Source organism: Melanotaenia boesemani, chromosome 8 (genome assembly GCF_017639745.1).
Source record: "Melanotaenia boesemani isolate fMelBoe1 chromosome 8, fMelBoe1.pri, whole genome shotgun sequence".
In the NCBI taxonomy this organism is placed as follows: domain Eukaryota; kingdom Metazoa; phylum Chordata; class Actinopteri; order Atheriniformes; family Melanotaeniidae; genus Melanotaenia; species Melanotaenia boesemani.
Window position 1 is genome coordinate 13,800,084 of NC_055689.1, and position 19,599 is coordinate 13,819,682.

At 38.1% G+C, this 19,599-nt stretch overlaps 1 protein-coding gene and 1 long non-coding RNA gene across 2 annotated transcripts; one reads left to right on the forward strand and one right to left on the reverse strand.

The window, feature by feature from the left end:
• Nucleotides 1–1,238: 1,238 nt before the first annotated feature.
• Nucleotides 1,239–12,590, reverse strand: LOC121643822. The gene is made up of 3 exons (XR_006011173.1): nt 12,345–12,590; nt 3,101–3,103; nt 1,239–1,249 (listed from the first exon to the last, which is right to left on the reverse strand). It is a non-coding gene; the product is annotated as an uncharacterized LOC121643822 (long non-coding RNA).
• On the forward strand, nt 4,135–13,452 carry dusp12 (dual specificity phosphatase 12). The gene is made up of 8 exons (XM_041991370.1): nt 4,135–4,301; nt 9,331–9,595; nt 9,769–9,882; nt 11,459–11,577; nt 11,671–11,758; nt 12,051–12,142; nt 12,604–12,683; nt 13,059–13,452. Exons 2-8 carry the CDS (start codon nt 9,333–9,335, stop codon nt 13,200–13,202), a joined length of 900 nt encoding a protein of 299 aa, XP_041847304.1. The 5' UTR covers nt 4,135–4,301; nt 9,331–9,332; the 3' UTR covers nt 13,203–13,452.
• Nucleotides 13,453–19,599: the final 6,147 nt, after the last annotated feature.

Here is a 19,599-nt window from a genome sequence, read left to right on the forward strand (position 1 = left end):
ATAGAGATTGGCATTCAAAAGCCAGTCTCGGAACACTGTTTTGCTAAATGCAATACATTAACTAGTCTATGACAAGACATGAAATTTCAGACTTTGTTTTTTGAGGGTGATGATCTCCTAATGCCTATACTTTTACTAGGCCTTTAAGAACTTTTTCTCCCAAAAAGGGTTTTCTACATTAAAGGGGTTTCTATAGGAACCCTTAATCTTAAAGAGAACCCTCGTAGAACCCTTGAGAAACCCTTTCAATGAAAAAGGGATTTTCAGACGCAAATGGTTCTGGGCAGAGCCTCTCCGCTTCACAGAGAACCCTTCTGGAACCCTTATTTCTAAGAGTGTAGTGACCGAAAAGAATGAGATCGCGAATACAAGCGGCCGAAATGAGGGTGGCCGGGCTCTCGTGGTAGGGTAGTTGGGGTGAGAAGCTCGGTGATCTGGGAGGGGCTCAGTCGCTGCTCCTCCATATTGAGAGGAGCCAAATGAGGTGGTTCGAGCAACTGGTCAAGATGCCTCCTTGACACCTCCATGGTGAGGTGTTCCGGGCATGTTTCACCAGGAGGAGGCCCTAGAGAAGACCCAGGACACACTGGAACAACTACATCTCTCAGCTGGCCTGGGAACGCCTCGGAATCCCCCCAGACGAGCTGGTGAATGTGGCCGGGGAGAGGGAAGTCTGGGTTTCCCTTCTTAGGCAGCTGCCCCCGCAACCCGACCCCCCAAAAAATGAATGAATGAATGAATGAAAAGAGGCATGGAAAAAAATAGAGATTAAAAGAGACAAGTCCTTCAGGCAGATTCTGCCAAATATATTAACACAGGTGATTGCTGGTGGCTATGGGAGCTTCTTTTTCAGCAGCAGCATCATATGAACCAGCTGCGGGGGACGATGGCTGCAGGGGGATGAGGAGAAGAGGAGGCAGGAAAAGGAGAGACCCGGGGTGATGAACTGCAGTCTACCTGGGTCAGATATAACTCAAGTTTGGGGTAGTTTTTTTTTCATTGTGCTTGCTAACTCTTAACAGAGTCACTAGTCCGGTGTCTTTCCCTCTGCCTTCAAGCAAGCTCGGGTTACGTTGCTGCTGAAGAAACCCACACTCAGCCCAGACTGAAAACCACCAGCCAATCTCACTCCTTCCATACATGTCCAAACTACTGAAGCATGCCATCTTCATTCAGGTCTCACAGTTTGATCCATATCAGTCTGGCTCTAAGCAAGGCCACTCTACTGAAACTGCTCTCTTTTCAGTTACTGATTCCCCATGGCTTGCTAGATCTGCTGGTCAATCCTCAATCCTTATACTGCTGGACCTGTACACTGCCTTTGACACTGTCAACCATCATATACTGTTCTCCACACTCTCGTGCTTGGCATCTCAGGGTCTATCCTCTTGTTGTTTATGCCCTTCCTCACAGGAAGATCCTTCAGAGTATCTTGGCATGGAGGAGTGTCTAGATTACATGGACTGACAACAGGGGTGCCTCAGGGCTCGGTGCTTGGCCCTCTTCTCTTTTCACTATACACCTCCTCACTCTGTGCAGTCATTAGCTCTCATGGTTTCTCCTACCACTGATATGCAGATGACACTAAGCTTTTCCTTTCTTTCCCACCTGACGACACAATGTCTCAATGCGAATATCTGCATGCCTTGCTGATATCTCCGCATGGATGAAGGATCGCCACCTTCAACTAAATCTGTCCAAGACCGAGCTTATTGTCTGTCCAGTCAATCCGTCCTTATCGCCACAGATAAGCATGCAGCTTGACTCTGTCATGCTTGTGCTTATGTCTTCTTGGTGTCATGGTAAACAACCAACTGACCTTTGAGGACCATGTTGCATCAGTAGCCTGGTCTTGCCGTTTTGCTCTCTACAACATCAGGAGGCTCACACCTTACCTGATTGAGCACAGGGCACAGCTCTTGGTTCAGACTCTGATCATTTCACGCATCGACTGTTGCAATTCCTTACTGGCAGGCCTGCCTGCTCAGTTAAACCTCTGCAGATGATTCAGAACGCAGCAGCATGTCTGGTCTTCAACCAGCCTAAAAGAGCTCATGTCACTCCGCTGCTAATCGCTCTTCACTGGCTTCCAGTTGCAGCATGCATCAAATTCAAAGCTCTGCTTCTGGCTTACAAAACAATAACCCAAACAACTTCTACCTTCACTCCTTAATCCAGAGCTACAGTCCCTCTCAAGAGTTACATTCTGCTGTCTTACGCTCTAAATGAGTTAGAAAGATTTATCCAGCTCTTTGGCACAACTCAGCACTGAATAAGCTGTGTGCCGAAGATGATATTGTGTGATGAAATCGTGATCTTGTATTTAAACAAAGGACCATTATAGAGAGGGGAGAAAAAGAAGAAGAAGGGAAAAAAAAGCACTACATGACAGCACTTGGGTCCAAGTGGACTCAAAGCAGTCTGACTACCACTTAATTATGACGTCCCATCATGTGTAAATTCTTGCTTGTGTTGTTCTTACTCTCAGAAGTAAGTCGCTTTGGAGAAAAGCATCTGCTAAATGACTGTAGAATAGAACAGAATAAAATAGAATAGAATAGAATAGAATAGTTACAAGTTGGTAATTTAACAATTTAGCTGGCTGTGGATGCTAGCTACCATGACAGGGTTTCTACTGCTGGGCAGTTTCTACAATGACCTACGTAGATATTTCAAAGTGTGAAAAGTATTTTGACATCTGGCACAAAGCAGCTCTTTGGACCATGTGGTAGAACAATAACACAAGACCAGTGAGTCACTGCAAGAGACTAAACGCACACAAACACACCCACTCATTTCCCATTCACCTGCTGGACTTCACTGTGTGTTGGTGTGTGTGCTCTGCTTTTTTTATATGCTTCATTTCTAACAGTCAATTATACATGTTTGGCAGCCCTGTAATGAGCCTTCAGGGAGGCTTGTGGTCATGGCAGGGCATTGTATTGGTCAGATTAAAGAAGTCTGTAAAACCATATTAACACCCCACACTGTGACTATGTACAGACTGTGGGACGCATCCTGGCGCGCAGTTTAGAACACCACACACAGTTTGTAGGTGTTAAAACATGAGACTCCAGACATACATCATGTGTTTAAAGACAGTCTGGCAATTGAAAACATGAAAAACACAAGAACAGAGATTCTTTCAACTTGCTCATGTAACCTTTTAATAAAACCCACAAAGTCAGACAAGTCACTAAAAATGTGGTTCTTTCTCTCTGTATCTGCCATTAGAGTCAACAGGACACCTGTAGATCTCCTTGTAGTCTACTTTATTTAGTTTTGCTGTCACTGATGTTATTACTTTGATGGTCTGCTGGCTCACATTACCTCACCCTCCCTGGTATTTTTCTTCTGTGTCCTCACTTGTTCCTATTGTTTTGTTTCAGCTTTATAGTTGCACAAATTTTCATGGGGAAGTTTTAGTTTTCTCATGGGGAAAGGATGTCCAGTTTTTATTTACTCTTTGCGGATTTGGTTACATTACACTATCAGATTAGTTAATGAACATATTGTGACATGTTTGTTTCAAATGTATTTACATTTCATGCTTTTATAGTCTCTGATGTGTTTGGATTTTTGTCTTCCCAATTTAAATTTTAGAATTTATATTAAAAGAAATACAACATTATATTTTCCTGTACATTTTGATAACCATAACAATTTTCCTTTCTTAATTTAAAGTTGTTGATGCTTATAGCTCCATGTTTAATTCAAGTTGCTTATACTGGACAACATTGCACACCCTCTACAAGACATACAGATTAAATCAAATCAAATCAAACCAAACTTTATTTATATAGCACCTTTCATACATAAAAATAGCAACTCAAGGTGCTTTACAGATAGTAAAATCCCCCAGAACCCCAACCCAAAAGCAGCAAGCCCCCCCCCCCCCCCCCCCCCCCACACACACACACACACTAACTTTAGCTTTTGGCATTTGTGCTTTTCATTTAATCAATTTCATTTTGTTGAATTGTATTAAAAATGAATCATATTAGTTTTAACACAACATTCGTAGAAAAGGAGAAACTTGAATATTTCATAATGCATCCGACATTGTCCATATTATAATTTGATAAAAGCAATGGATCCCGGAACTGAAAACTTTTGACGTGTTTCCATCCGCGCAATTTAAGGGACGAACCAAACCGCTTATTTTCCTTTTTAAGTTCTTAGTGTGTTTTGTTTTACTCAACTTCACGTTCATTTGTTCATAATAAACTAAAATTTAAACGATTCAAAAGAATATAATCTGAAGGACGGAAACAACGGAGAGCCTGAAGTTAACAACCGAGGTGAGTTAACAGTGTGTGAACTTACTGCATGGCTGTCAGTGTGGGTATTTTCCTCTCACTGACTGAAAATGACATGCCATTTGTTTTACAGTAACAATATACTGGTTGAGTTTATGTAATCCTTCAAAATCTATAAGATTTACAGGTCGTTATTAAGATTGATAGTGAGTTTCGCAGTTATTACATTTACCTAAGTGTTTCTTAAAAGAAGTAAAGTAAAAGACCGCGGTGACATCAGTTTTAGCGTGGATATTCGACAGATATTTGCACTGGAGCTACCAGCGTCTCTTTTAAGGACCATCAACAAATGACAGGCTTTCCGTAAAACGGAAATTCTCATAAAGTAGGTGGAACAATATTTTCAATAAACTGTCCATATGACCCAGTGTCTCGAAAGAAAAGCAGGATTATGACGGTAACAGAGAAATAACACATATTTTTTTGTTTTTATACCGGGTGCCAAATCTTTTGAGTTGTTTCACATTTAAATGGAAACATAATAATTTCTTAAGAAAAAAAAAAAAAATTCAATAACTTCTAAACCGAGTGACCCAGTCACTTCAAACCACAGCTGAACTGAAGCAGATGACCATCCCAACAAGACACACGTATTCCTGATTTTGTTCATTTTTTTGTGATATTTTGTGTTAATATGTTGGGAGTCTATTTATTGAGTAATTTCTAGCTGTAATTTTCCAAGAACACAAAAGAAGTCCTCCTGTCCTCTTTGAATCCTTGTTATATTTTATATTAATAACTTTGTGAAAATAATCAATAAATCCTGTTGGACAACTGCATTCTTATTCTCATTCTTAAAATATAGTATTTCAACATAATATATGTGTCACACATCAAATTGATTCCAGCACTGTTTTATGTATGTAATGTATAAGACATTCAACCAATAAAACCCGTCTTTTGTACTTAAGTTGCATTTTCATTTTCTATAGGGATTTTGTGGATGCCGTCCGTGTTTGCACATCAGATTGCCTTTGCTATAACAGTTACAATTGGATTGTTTGTAATTGTAATGCCACTCCAGCTCAGGTCCTCTACCAGAGTCCTGGAAGGTTGAGGGTCCTATGCAGCATCTTAGTTGTTACTTAGACTAAACTCTTCTGGATGGACATGTCTGATGTTTCTCCAGGTATCTGTTGGAGCCACTTCTCCAGTGTGGTAGACACGTCCCCCAGTGCTCTAATGACCACTGGTATTACTGTTGCCTTCACTTTCCAGACTTTCTCCAGGTCTTCCTTGAGTTCTTGGTATTTTTCCAGTTTCTTGTGTTTCTTTTTCCTGATATTTCTATCATTAGGGATGGCTACATTGATCACCTCGGCTTTCCTTTGCTGCTTATCCACGATCACAATACCAGTTGGTTGGCCACCGTCATTTTGTCCGCCTCCCACAGGATCTTAGTCTTCTCATTCTCCACCGCCTTGGGAGGTGTTTCCCATTGTGACCTAGGGGTCTCCAGTCCATATTCTGCACAGATGTTTCTGTACATGGAGTTCCATGTATTCTTTGCCTGCAAGTATCTTACACCCTGCCGTGAGGTGCTGAATTGTTTCAGGGGCCTCTTTGCACAGCCTGTACCTGGAGTCCTGCCTGGTGTGGTAGATATGGGCCTGGATAGGCCTGGTACTCAAGGCTTGCTCCTGTGCTGCCATGATTAGCGCCTCTTTACTGTCCTTCAGTCCAGCCCTCTCTAGCCATCGGTAGGACTTGTTCATATCCGCCACTTCAGCTAGCTGTTGGTGGTACATCCCATGCTTGTCCTCCCATGATGGTTCCTCCATTTTATTCTCCTCCAGGTTGCCTGAGGCTTTCACTCGGTGCTTCATCCCTTGGGGCCATCTTCCTGATGTATTCATGGAGCTTAGATGTTTCATCTTGGATAGTAGCCATGATGCTCACTGATCCTCAGCCTCCCTCTTTGTGCTTGGTGTATAGCCTCTGGACATTGGATTTGGGGTGGAACTTCATGCACGGTGAACAGCTCTTGTGTTTTCATATCTGTGGTCTGAACTTCCTCCTTTGGCCAAATTATTACCCCACCAGGGTGTCTGATCACTGGCAGGGCATAGCTGTTAATAGCCCCGATCTTGTTCTTGCCATTGAGCTGACTTCTCAGGACTTGCCTTACTCGTTGCAGACATGTGGCAGCTTTCCTTGTGGCGTCTTCATGGTTCCCATTGGCTTGTGGTATGCCAAGGTACTTGTAGCTCTCCTCAACATCTGTTATTCTGCCCTCTGGGAGTTAAATGCCCTCTGTATGGACTACCTTCTCTCAATTTGTAAACATTCGGCCACATTTCACCAGTCCGAAAGACATTCCGATGTCCCTGCTGTAGATCATCCTGGCGGTGTGGATCAGTGAGTCACTGTCTTCTATTCTGTTATTTTAGCAGATGCCTTTCTGCAAAGTGACTTACATCTGAAGGTGGTTAGGCAGTAACGTTTAGGGTCTAGCCTACAGTGCATCCGGAAAGTATTCACAGTGCTTCACTTTTTCCACATTTAGTTATGTTACAGCCTTATTCCAAAATGGAATAAGTTCATTTTGTCCTCAAAATTCTACACACAATACCCCATAATGACAATGTGAGAATTTTTTTTTTTTTTTTTTTTTGAGAGTTTTGCAAATTAATTAAAGACTAAGCCTGTGATGCTGCTGTAGGACTTTTATAACTGCTGCACCAACACTTCAGTGATAAAAGGAAAAATGTGTTTTTATCCAGATCATCAGTTTGATCAGAGTTTTTCATTATTGTTGGCTGTTTCACTTCAGTCGTCACATCTGCTGCTTTTAGGACAGAAAAAATCACCATGGAGACGTTTGGTGAGATGAGAAAATATATATTCAGAATTATGATCTAGAACATGGTAGAGATGTTTTAGAACGGCATGTAGAAGTACATTATATGCTACATTTACTGACCCTTGGACATCAGACATTTACCCAAGAGAAGGTCAGTTAACAGTAAATATTTGTAGCATCGGCTTGTTCTGTTGATACAATACAGTAAAAACCAGCAAATATCAGGCATATAAAAACTTGCAAATGGTAATCATTTTGAAATAATTTGAATTTTTGATTAATTTGAAAGCTCTGATTAATCATGATTAAAATGTTAATTATTTGACAGCCCTAATATGTATATATATATATATATATATATATATATATATATATATATATATATATATATATATATATATATATATATAAAATAATTTTGTCCTGCAGAGTGGCAAAGTAAGGCCAAAAGTTGTAAAAAAAACAAACAAAAAGGAAACAGTGAAAGAAAATAAGACCCAGACACGGAGAGGAAAAACTGCGTGCTCCCTGGACTGATATACTGTATGAGGAATTATTTAAAAAAGAATCCATGCTGCACTCTAGCTTTCAAATAGGCTACCAGCATTTGAAGTTGAGACAGTGGAAAAAAATTTTCCATTTTTATGTACACCTACAAAATATAACCTTCATTAGTGCAAGGCTGTCTACTGTTTCTACAAGGACATTAGACCAAATGCAAAAAAAAAAAAAAAAAAAAACTGTTTTACAGTGATCCACTCTGGTGAGGTTCAGTAGTGTTCAATACCTGCGTCGAGGAATTCATCTCTGGTTTGAAGTGACTGGGTCATATAGTTTATAAGCAGTTGAAGAAAATAGGCCTCCAATAGCGATTATTGATTATTTTAATATGAAATAGTCAAATGAAATATGACGAGAGGTAAATCAGGAAGATGTGTGTCTTGTTTGGATGATCATCTGCTTCATTTCAGCTCTGGTTTGAAGTGACTGGGTCACTTAGTTTAAAAGTGACTGGAAAATATAAGATTTTTTTCTCTTAAATTATTACGTTTCCATTAAAATGTGAAGCAATCCAAAAGATTTGGCACCCTGTATAAAAACAAAAAAATATGTGTTATTTCTCTCTGTTTACGTCAGAATTCTGCTTTTCTTTTGAGACACAACAGTTTATTGAAAATATTGTTTTACCTACTTTATGAGAATTTCAGTTTTACGGAAAGCCTGTCATTTGTTCACTGCGGTAAGGAAAAGTCGAAATTGATTTCTATAATTAATTTAACAAGCAAATAAATAAACAATGCGAGCACAGTAGAATATCTATGTCATTCAATCACATGCACACAGTGTTTAGTGCAGGGTTTTTGAAGCCACACTCCCTACATGCACTGTGCTCCTCCATCACATGAACTGGTGATTTCTTCTACCCTGGAGTAGTGAGGCCACATTCAAGCTTGCAACTACATAAAGTCAAGTCAGTTTTCATAATATTATGGCGTAAATTTATTTTATACATCAATTGTAAAATATTTTGAAGAAAATTCCAGTTAACTATATATCTGTTCATGCTGTTGCATAAGTGTTTGTAAAAGCTTTTTTGTTATCTTATTTTACTGAAAAATGCCATGTTTGCCATCCGATGTGTGGAGGCATTTCACGCAAACTAACATTGAAGGAAAGTCTTTGTATGTGTGTAAATATTGTGCAAAGACATACGAAAAAAATGCTACAAAAATCAGCAGCATATTGTTAAGTGGTCAAAACATATATTTCCAAAATTCCCCAGCATAACTTCCCATCGAATGTTTCTGGAAATCTATTGGAAATTTACCGGAAATTTTCCTTCTTTTTGCAACCCTAATGCTGTGCAACTTTAAAATACAGTACATAAATAAAACTAAAATATTACACCACAGGGAGGCACAATATTATCAGCATGTTATTAATATTGTTTGATAAAAAAAAGGGCCAGGACATGCAGATAAGGTCAAAATGGTCAAATACCATCTAACATCCATAATCACACTCAATAGATTTATTAAAAAATAAAAAGCCACCTATATGTAAATGAAGAATGTGATTGTTATCTTATTGAAAGAATTTAAGAAACATTTCAGAGAAAAAAAAAATGTCTTTTAAACTTAATTCCATGCTTGTTTCATAAAAGAAGAGATGATTTTCAGCTCCGGGTGTGTGTGTGTGTGTCTCCAGTCATGCTGCTTGTAGAACCTGGTGTGTACATCGGCACTGCGGCCGACCTGAACGACAGCCAGGCATTGGTCGCTTCATCTGTCACTCATATCCTCTCTGTGGACTCTGTGGACCCCAGCCCACAGCTTCCTGCTGATGGAGACCTTTCCAGGAAGTGGATCAATGTCTTCGATGAGGTGACAGCTGACCTCCTCAGTCACATGGACGATTGCTCCACGTTCATTGACGGGGCGGTGACAGCGGGCGGGGCCGCACTTGTTCATTGGTAAGGCTCAGGCAGTCAATGGTGGGATTATTTTTACCTGATTTTATTGATTTATTGATTAGTCTTTTTTGCTCATCATTAAGTTTAATATTCTGAATCAGCTTCTGTAACTACCTCTGTATTAATACTACCCTTCTTTCTTTTTTTTTTTTTTCCTTGTACATGTGTGTCAGTCAGGCTGGCCGAAGTCGCAGTGCCACCATTGTGACTGCATATTTAATGAAGAAGTACAGGCTGAGTTTTAACGAGGCTTACCACAGACTGAAGAGTGTCAAACAAGATGTACAGTAAGTGTTTGAGTTAGTATGTGATTTTTCCACACTGCGCCTCTCAGATGTGTGTTCACTAATGTGCAATATCCTTTGGGTCACTTTACTTCAGCTTATTTTTAAATATGATTTATTCATTGATATTAGAAATTAGACTTGTCTTAGGTGTTAAGAATTTCTGGGACTTAACTGGTATGACTGGACAGAAAGATGCTGCAGGAAGAAGTCATGGGGAAAAAGAAAGCACACCCTCTTTCAGAACTAAGCTTTTATGAGTCAAATCTACAGTCATCTGGGGCTTTCTTCGTCTTAGTATTGGGTAAATAAAACCTCAATGCATGACATCATGGGATTATTAATTTATTAAATTCAACCAAACTGTAGAAGCAGCATTTAAAAAAACAAAGTCCAGCCTTTCTGCTTCTATAGGGATCCACAGGAGAAGTAGCAGCCAGATGGTTCTAATATAACACACCTGATTAATCTTTGGCCATGGAGGAAAGACATCAGCAACCATCTTATAGAAGCAGCTTTTACTCACAATTAATCAGGCAAGAGTTTGAATTTCCAAACAAATTGGGGTCCATCATTTTACAGTAAAGAAAGATTATTCACTAGTAAAAAACATTCAGTCATCAGTCATAAACAGCTGTTGCTGCTAAAGGTGATGACATGTACTCTCTGCATTTTGGCTTAGTTTTGTTCAAATTTATTAACACAGTATAAATATGCATTTTGTTGTTGTTCATATGAAGTAGTATTTACTTTATTTTAAAACCTGATAAGGACCAGATTATTTAATATTGCATCCGTATAAAACCTCTCAGTTGAAGGAGGGGGCCTCTGTACACAGAGTGGTGCTGCAGGATTTTATGGTAGAGCCATCACGACAAAACATTACCTGACATTTATTTAATAAAGTTAACATCTGAACTCTGCAAATCAGGCACTGATGAGTTTGATGCTATAGTTTAGTTCTTTGTCCAAAATAGTCAAAACAGTGATCTCGATGAAAAGAGAATCATACCAGTTGTTAAGCATACTGGTTAAAATAGGTGGAAATTCCACTTAATATTAACATGATTCAAAAAGCAAATGTCACGAGGTTAAGAAAGTGAACTAAGACTGTAACAGGACAGTATGAAATCCACCATGATATACTTGATTAAATGCGAGCTACAGCTTTTGAAGTGAACTCGAATGTCACCTGAGTCCTTTTTGTAATTGAATTTAGTGGAAGTGAACTTGCTGCTAAATATCAGGTCATGTGGAGCATTTGTGAGAGACCACAAAACTCAGTGTGGAGTGTGTTTTCACACTTTTTTGAAAAAGCTACCACTGTTATTACTGAGGAAAAATATAAAATCAAATGTTCTATAATTCATAACAAGACAATACAAGTTTAAACTGGACATTGTGATGTTCACAGAAAACAGTATTCATTTCAGGTAATAAAACAAAGCTGGAACCTCTCAGAGATCAGCACTTGCAGGTCTCTTCCTTCTCCCCATGGTAGGAGCAGCAGTGTATGATGCTGGTTGGAAAGAAAAATCACAGAAATAAGATATACTGACATGTGGTTGATGTGTTTCAGGGTTAACAGTGGTTTTGAGGAGCAGTTGTCCCTGTATGAGGCCATGCAGTGGGAGGTGGACACATCCAGTCCTTTGTACAAACAATACAGACTGGTCAAGATCGCAGAGAAATACCCAGGTAACCAAGCACACACACTTTTTAGACAGGTCATTATTTTTGTGGTTTCCCATTTATTACGAATTGCTTATTTTTCCGTGTGTGTTTGAGCAGAGTTGCATCAGGTTCCCAGGGAGATTTTTGCCATTGACCCCGCCCACTCCAGCTGCTCAGAGGCGTCCTATAGGTGCAGGAAGTGCAGGTGAATGGTGGATATTAGCTAAATGCTTTAAAGTGCATTTGTCTTTGGTAGATTTTGATGATTTTCTTAATTGATTTAACCTTCATTCAACCTATAATCCGTTTTATAGTTCATACAACTCACAACAGCAAAGTTAAAACAAACGAGGTAGATAAAGAGGCTCATACATTACAGAGTACTTTTAATGCTGTGTGTATTAAAAAAGTTTAAATAATCTGATTACATGATTGGGATCTCTGGGAGTTGGGGTTTTATAACGCTGCATTATTAAACTCTGACCTCTCCTCTTCAGACGAACTCTGTTTCGTGGTTCCAGTATCCTCGCTCATCCAGTAGGAGACGGAGCCTCAGCCTTCGGTCACAAGAAGTCCAGCAACCTTACTGGTGAGAACGCAGTCACGATGTGGATTCTCATTCTGTCAGTCATTGGACGTCTTATTTTTTACTTTCAGTCAGATCGTGTGTCACTTTTATCTAAACTGCCTTCAGAGATCAGGTTGAAAGATTTATTAGTGCAAAGTTGGATTATTTTTAGGATGAGGGGCAAATCAAACACATCTCTGAAGGAACATTTACAAGTTCAAACTCTGTTCCAGTATAACTTTAAAGCCACCTCAAAACTCCAAACAGGATTTCCATTTTACATATTTCCTTTCTATTTCCATCACATGGAACTACACTTTATCTTATATTTTCTGTCTTTTTATTAAAACAATGATTCTACTTGTACATGTTACTCCTTATAGTTTTACTTTGGTACAAAATGATGACTTCAGTAAACAACAAGCATAATGTAGCTTCTCATTAGCGCCCATATGAAATGTTCATTTATCTCTTTTATTTAGGAGATGTCCAGTGTACTTCATATTTTGTTGAGCCAGTGCAGTGGATGGAACAAGCCTTACTTGGAGTGATGAATGGACAGGTATTATACTGGTGCTGGAACAAAAAACACATTTTTACAAATTTGCTATGTGTCGTTTTCTTATAAAAAATTATGTTTGACTTTTTAAAAAAATATATAATTTTGTTAGAACAATAAGAAAGGATGATAAACCCAGGTCTGACATAAGATTATCATCATAGTGAAGCTTTTAAAAATGAGATGATGCAGGTGTTTTGAGTTGCAATTAGATGTTTTTTCTACTACACATAGTGGTGCTGCAGGGCTTTTATTAAATCTCCTTAATGATTTACTTGATTCCTTTTTTTTCATCTTTCCGTTGTGGCTCTCTCTTTCATCCTGATTTCCATGTGTCTGTATTTGTTTGTTGACGTGTATCTGTGTGTGTGTGTGTAGCTGCTCTGTCCGAAGTGCAGCTGCAAGCTGGGCTCCTTCAGCTGGTGTGGAGACCAGTGTTCGTGTGGCCGCTGGGTCACGCCTGCCTTCCAGCTGCATCGCAACCGAGTAGATGAGATCCGGCAAATTAGCGTACAGAAATAACACATTTGGACACACACACACACACACACATTGAAACAATGGTTACTGTCCTTTCAGCATAAAGTGAAGTGACTCAAATCTCATCCAAACATTCTGAATAATAAACATATTTTTTCATGTAATAAATAACTGCAGTGATTCTGTTAAAAATGGATCCTAAATAGCCATAATGTGTCAGATATGTTCTATAATGCACATGTCACTGTAAATAAAAGTATATCTGTAAATAATAAATGGAAAATCTATCTAATCTATTGTCCTGGAACTATTTTACTGATGTTTCTTCTCCATTGATCAGCACAGTTTGTGTGCACAAAGGCAGAAGCCTATCAGGTAAAGTATAAGGTTTAAGGTCTGGCTTAACTAAAAGTTTGTTTAAAAATTATCCTGTTTTTTAATGACTTAAAATTAAACTAGCTGTGTTATCATACCATTAAGTCTGCATTAATTAAATTGCTTTAAATTTAACAAAGATTTGGCCTTTCTCACATTGGCCTGTGTATCCCTGAGCTTCAGTGCATTCATTTATTAATAAAACAATAGATAATAATTTTAGAAATTAGTATAAAAAATTAGAATCTTATCACGTTATAACGTGATAAATTTTATTGTAAGAACATGAATACATTTTATGGAAAATATTTTCGTCAAGCAGAAACATTTAAATTCTTTTTGTCCAGTTTTACTTCTAGTATCAGCACGGTACGTGTTACCTGCCTGCAGGCAGTGAGACGGTGTGTGTGTGTGTGTGTGTGTGTCTGAGTTGCCACAGAGTGTGTTTGCTGCTTTTGGTTAATAACATGTACTAGTGATTACGCCTATGGCTGTCTTCTGAAAATAAAAATTATAAAGGCTATATGCACCGCTGGGACTGGGAGAAGTAAGTTGCCGACACGAAGAGTCCAGTCTGCTTTAACTGTGCAACGTCAACAATAAAACAGTGTCCTCCGAGCTTCACCAAATCTCTCCAATGAAGTACAACTTAATTCCATTTGGTAAATAAATGTAAACTCTAGCCTGGATGTGAGAATGAGCGAAGTTCTACTTTGCAGTAATGCATGGTGACCACTAGATGGCACACAAGCTCCAGTGAACTTATCAAGACTCTGAGCAAAAGTCTTCCATTGTAGCTTCAGTGGCTCATACATTTACTTTTTAAATTATTATTCAAATTCCAACTGACTCGAATGTAGTCCAGTTTTTAAAAAAAAAAAAAAAAAAAAGCTAAAAACCAAACAGAGACCCATTTTATCCATTAACAAAATGTTTGGCCTAAATAAAAGGATTTTAACGGCTTCATCTTGAGTACTGGTGAAAGGTGATATTTCCCTCCAGCCTATCTACCCTTGAGGCTCATGTTTCAAGCGTTTTTCACAATTTTAAGTAAAAATTGCTCTTGAATTATGATTAAAACATGACATTTCTCATCAAATTTCAGTAAGAACGCATCAGTATCCTTAAAGCAGGCTGTGGAGGTCTGTCAGCAGCTGAGCATGAAGTGTGGCCAGATCTCTGTGCACCTCAAGGTACAGTACATGGATTGTTCCAGTGAGTGGTATTAAGTGAGGCTGCTCCACCAGGGCTGGACTGTAACTAAGCTGTCCTGTCCAGCAGATGCCTGGAAAAATGGAGCACACATTGGAAATTTATTCTGCAGGAAGAGGAGGAGGAACTGTATCTGCCAAAATAAGGCTTTATAAACGCATTGGAAACTGGGTTTAAATAAGGTAAAGAGAAAGTGTGTGAAAATGACGAGACAGAAAAAGAGATGGGAATGTAGTCAGAGGGTTCCATGCTTTCATAAGTGCTGCAGTTAGGAACCAGTCACAGGGGACTTCCTTTCCAGCTTCACACACACTTTATCATTTTGAGTGAAGAGACCATAAAAAAAATCTGTAAATTTTTACACAAGTATGTCTGTTCATTCTCTCCATTAAGCTAGGGACACAACATTTACTTTAAAGACAACGAATATGTAGATTAAAGTAAAAAGTCCAAATGCTTATTAATAGATTAGCATGTCTTTATTAATGATTATGCAAATTTCCAAAAATGCAGAATGTTATTTTTTTTAATGTTAAAAGTGATGCTGAAACACTATAAAATGCATTAGAAGAGAACAATTCCCAGGAATTCATGACTGAACAAAATAATTTTGTAGTAGTAGTTCTTTTTTTTTTACTTCAGAGGAAGAACTTTTTATTCTAAACAACATCCATTTTTGTTTAAAATCCAAAAAGATGTGAATTTGGAGATTTTAGAGAAATCCTTGTTCCCCCAAATCCCTCTGAACACATGAGAATCTCTTGGAAAATCAGATATTAGGTTATTATGTGCGCTTTGCTGTTGGCTTGCCTTAAAGTGAATAACCAGGAGCTTAAAGGAATTACATCTTTTTAGACAAGGCCATTTATTAATATAGCACAATTCATTTGCTGGAATATTCTTTTTAAAAAGAATAATATAGCACTTATATATATATATATATATATATATATATATATATATATATATATATATATATATATATATATATATATATGTGTATATATATGTATATGTATATATATATATATGTATATGTGTATATATATGTATATGTATATATATATATATATATATATATATATATGTATATATATATATATATATGTATATATATGTATATGTATAAATATATATACATATATATATACATATATATACAAAGATGTGACAGACCGCATCCTGCTTTATGTTACTTTTTCTTATGCTTATTATCTTTTCCATACATTCTCCCTCCTGCTGCATCTCCTTGCCTGAGTTCACCTGCACCTGGTTCCCCAAACCTGTTCCTGGTTTCTCCTGATCAGCATTAAGCTCCACTCATCAAGCTTCCATCTCCCAGTGCCGGCTCTACACAGTACTTTGTCTGTGTTCATGTCTTTTTCTCCTTTGCTTACTTCTTGTATGTTCAGTCTGTTGGTTAAAATGATTATTTCTGCTAAACCCTGATCTGCCTTGGTTGTATTAACCTGCCTTTCTGTGTATTTAGTTCTTTTGATCACCTTCTGGGTTTGTTACTTTGATTAAACTGATTAACCGTGAACTGAATTCCTTGTAATAAAATGGGAGATTTGGGTTTTGTCCATCCTGCCTGCCTAATCTGCTTCAAGTGGGGAGCTCTGTGAAAGGACTCCACTTAATGCAGCCATTTACCAGTCCTCACTGATGTCTAAAATCAAAGAACTACTTTAAAATTTTTCTTTTTATAGAAGTCATCCAAAGTGTCTTTGCATGTTATGGTGGCGTGCAGCCCGCAAAGCTTTAACTTTGTACAAAATTAGGCTCCCACAAAAAAAATCCTGAGAAAACGATTGTACTATATTTGTTTTGATTAACACTCCCAGAAAGCTGGGAAGAAAGTTTTTGATGGCTCCTGCCAAACAAATGCACTGTAAAGATTACCTTTTCTTCTAAGTCTAGTTGTCTGCAGCATTATCATATCAGAGACCTAATTTTCCCTCATACCTTATCAGCACTTACAAGCAAAAAAAAAGAGTTGAAAAGCAGCAAAACAAGGTTAAGTCTCACACTGAGCAGAAATAAAACAGATTCTTTTAGCCTGTTTGCAGACAGCAGATGTGTTGCTAAATGCTAACGTTAAACAATGTGATCACAATTACTAACCCTGATTTTCCTGGATGAGATTTTGTAGAGTTAAGTATTTCTGAGTATCTATGGAGCCTGCAGAGCATTACTCTGCAGAAAATTACATGTAACATCTTTCAAAAACGAGTCAGTCTCCTCACGGCAACCTTACGCATGTGCAAAATCTACAGCCATTTTTAGGCTTCACCTGGAAACACTGACATGGTCCTCCCAAAGAACACCATCAGAGCATAAACTCTGCTGGTCAGACAGCTCAAAGATTGCTCTTACTACAATACATTCAGTTATCATCCTTTTTACTGTGATGGTTCCTTGTACTTATTTACGTTTTCACTGGTCTGTAAGAACATCGCATGAGCTGCCTGGTTATTTAAATCCATTTTAAAAAAACACAGTGCCCATGTTTCTGTAATTTCTTCAGTCATGGTTGATCATTAGAAAATTACTAAAATATCAATACAAAGCTGAATTGTTTTTACAGCAAAGTCCATTAAATCTCTGTGTTAGATAATTGGCAGTAAAAGCTTTGATGCTGATGAATTTCTGATAATAATTTATCTAGGTAGTCTTTAAATAAAGCAGCCCTCATTTTAGACAACTGCTGCTGATATCAGCTCAAACTGTGTGTGTTGCTCACCTTGCTTCTTAAAGAAATGGGAAAGCAGCTGCATCTCTTCACTTCTTTTCTCCCTCCCTTTCTTTCCTTTTTTGGTAACAGGATTTTCCTTTCATGCATCCTTCTCTGGCTGTAGGATCACTACACATAACTCAGTTGAATGAATGGGTGCAGGTGTGGACCAAACCATTTAGCATATTTTTTAAGGGGGTGACAGAGGTTTCAGAAAACAACAACAATTATTTTTATGCAAAATACAAATTAAAGACAAACTGCAGAGCAGACAACAGTTTGTCCTCAAAATACCTTAAAATTTACAAATAGCACCTCAGTTTCAGCTGACAATTGAACCTTAATGAAAACAACTAACAATCTTAGGTTGTTCAAGTTGTTGATTTAACAGCAACTAAGTTGGTCTTTATTTGTTTGATATATATATTAAAAAAAACTGTTCCTGCAAATGAAAGTGAGATCTTTTGCTACTCTACAGTATGAGCAGAAGCTTCAGGAGATCTGGAGGAATTTATGCACAGCTGAAAACTAGTTTAGGATGCCCATGATCTTCAGGTGTCACTGCATGATGAACAGGGTTGTTTCTGCACCTACAATCCTGTATAAGACAAAAACAGGAGTGTTTGTCTTCCAACGGTCCAACAACTGTTCATTTCAGCTCCCAGATGTTTAGGTTTGTGTTCAGATAAAAGAGGATGTCATACAGCCGTCAACATGACCCTGACCCCACTTTTTGGAGACACTTAAAATTCAAGATGAACAAATATTTACCACTTTATAGTAAAATTTTTATTTTGAACATTTCATAGGTGTTCTACCAACTACAGGGAATAAAATATTGCCTTAGAAGATTTGCAGATCATTGCATTTGATTTTAAAGAGCGTCTCGACTTGTTTGTAATAGGACTTGTACTTGGAAGACAACGATCTGGTGTGTTTGCTGGCTCAGAGTGGAAACAGCTGGTGAATTACGTCATTTTAATCTTTGCCAGGTCAGATGAGATTCACAAAGTTGTTTCCATTTTTCCTCATGTGTATCTACTTCGAAACAGGCAAAAATCTTCTGTTTTACTTTAATTTTTTATTCACATCCCTTAAATGCACATCAAAAGCACCACCGTGTTGTTTGAGAGATGCATTAAATGACTGCTAAAATATTTCATACCATAGGTGCTTGTCAGTTGTCTGTGCACTTTATAAAGACTTTTAATAATCCCTTAAAAATAAGAGATTAATGGAGCATTTTCATCCTGAAGTAGAGTTGTGAATAAGTAGAGCTTTCACATGGATGTAAGACACACTGCAGATGATCTGCATCAAACCAAGACGATCTGTAAACTGAGCCAGTAGGGACATTCAGAGATGACAACAGAAGAGTAAAGCAGTGACATAATGGAGGACGTGAGTCATGTTTAAACCCTCGACCTTGTTTCTCTGTAGTCTCTGTGTCTGGGCTCTTGGGAAAACTTGGCAGGATTTCTACTCAAAAATCACTCAGCAGGCATCTGCTACTCTAACCGGTCTTACAGGAAAGGTGATTATCACCAACTCTGGTCCCTGCTTTCATGAAAAGAATGTTTTGGCAGTAAAGTGTGGGAGTCTGTTCAAAGTGAAATATGTGCAGATTCATACAAGAACTTATTTTCAACTTTCCACAGTGAGCTATTTCTGTCTGGTTATTTTGCAATTTCCAACTTCTGGCTGCAGAAAGGCAATTCAGCAAAATGTATTTTCCTTTGGGTGTGACAGAAGTGTGATTTCACTTATTTCGGACTCTTAACTTTTCCATATTTTCATCTCATTCTTCTCAGATTTGTGTCACTATAAGCTGGTTTTTATTTATGTGTCATCTCGATCCTCACCCCATAACAGGATTAGTTCTGACAGTACCTTGGCTGTATTTTTCTCTGTCTGTCTGAGATGCTTGAAGTAACAAACCAGATGCTGAAGTCCAGTGTCTGGTTTACACATTAGCTGTCTCCCCTGTCTCCTTTTCCTCCTCATCTCATTCATCTCTTAGCTTTCCTCCTGTTTCCTCCCTGCTCTATTATTTTCCATCCCCACCTCCATCATCTACCTCTCTGTCTGTTCATTCTGTTCTCATCCTTCACTTCTTCT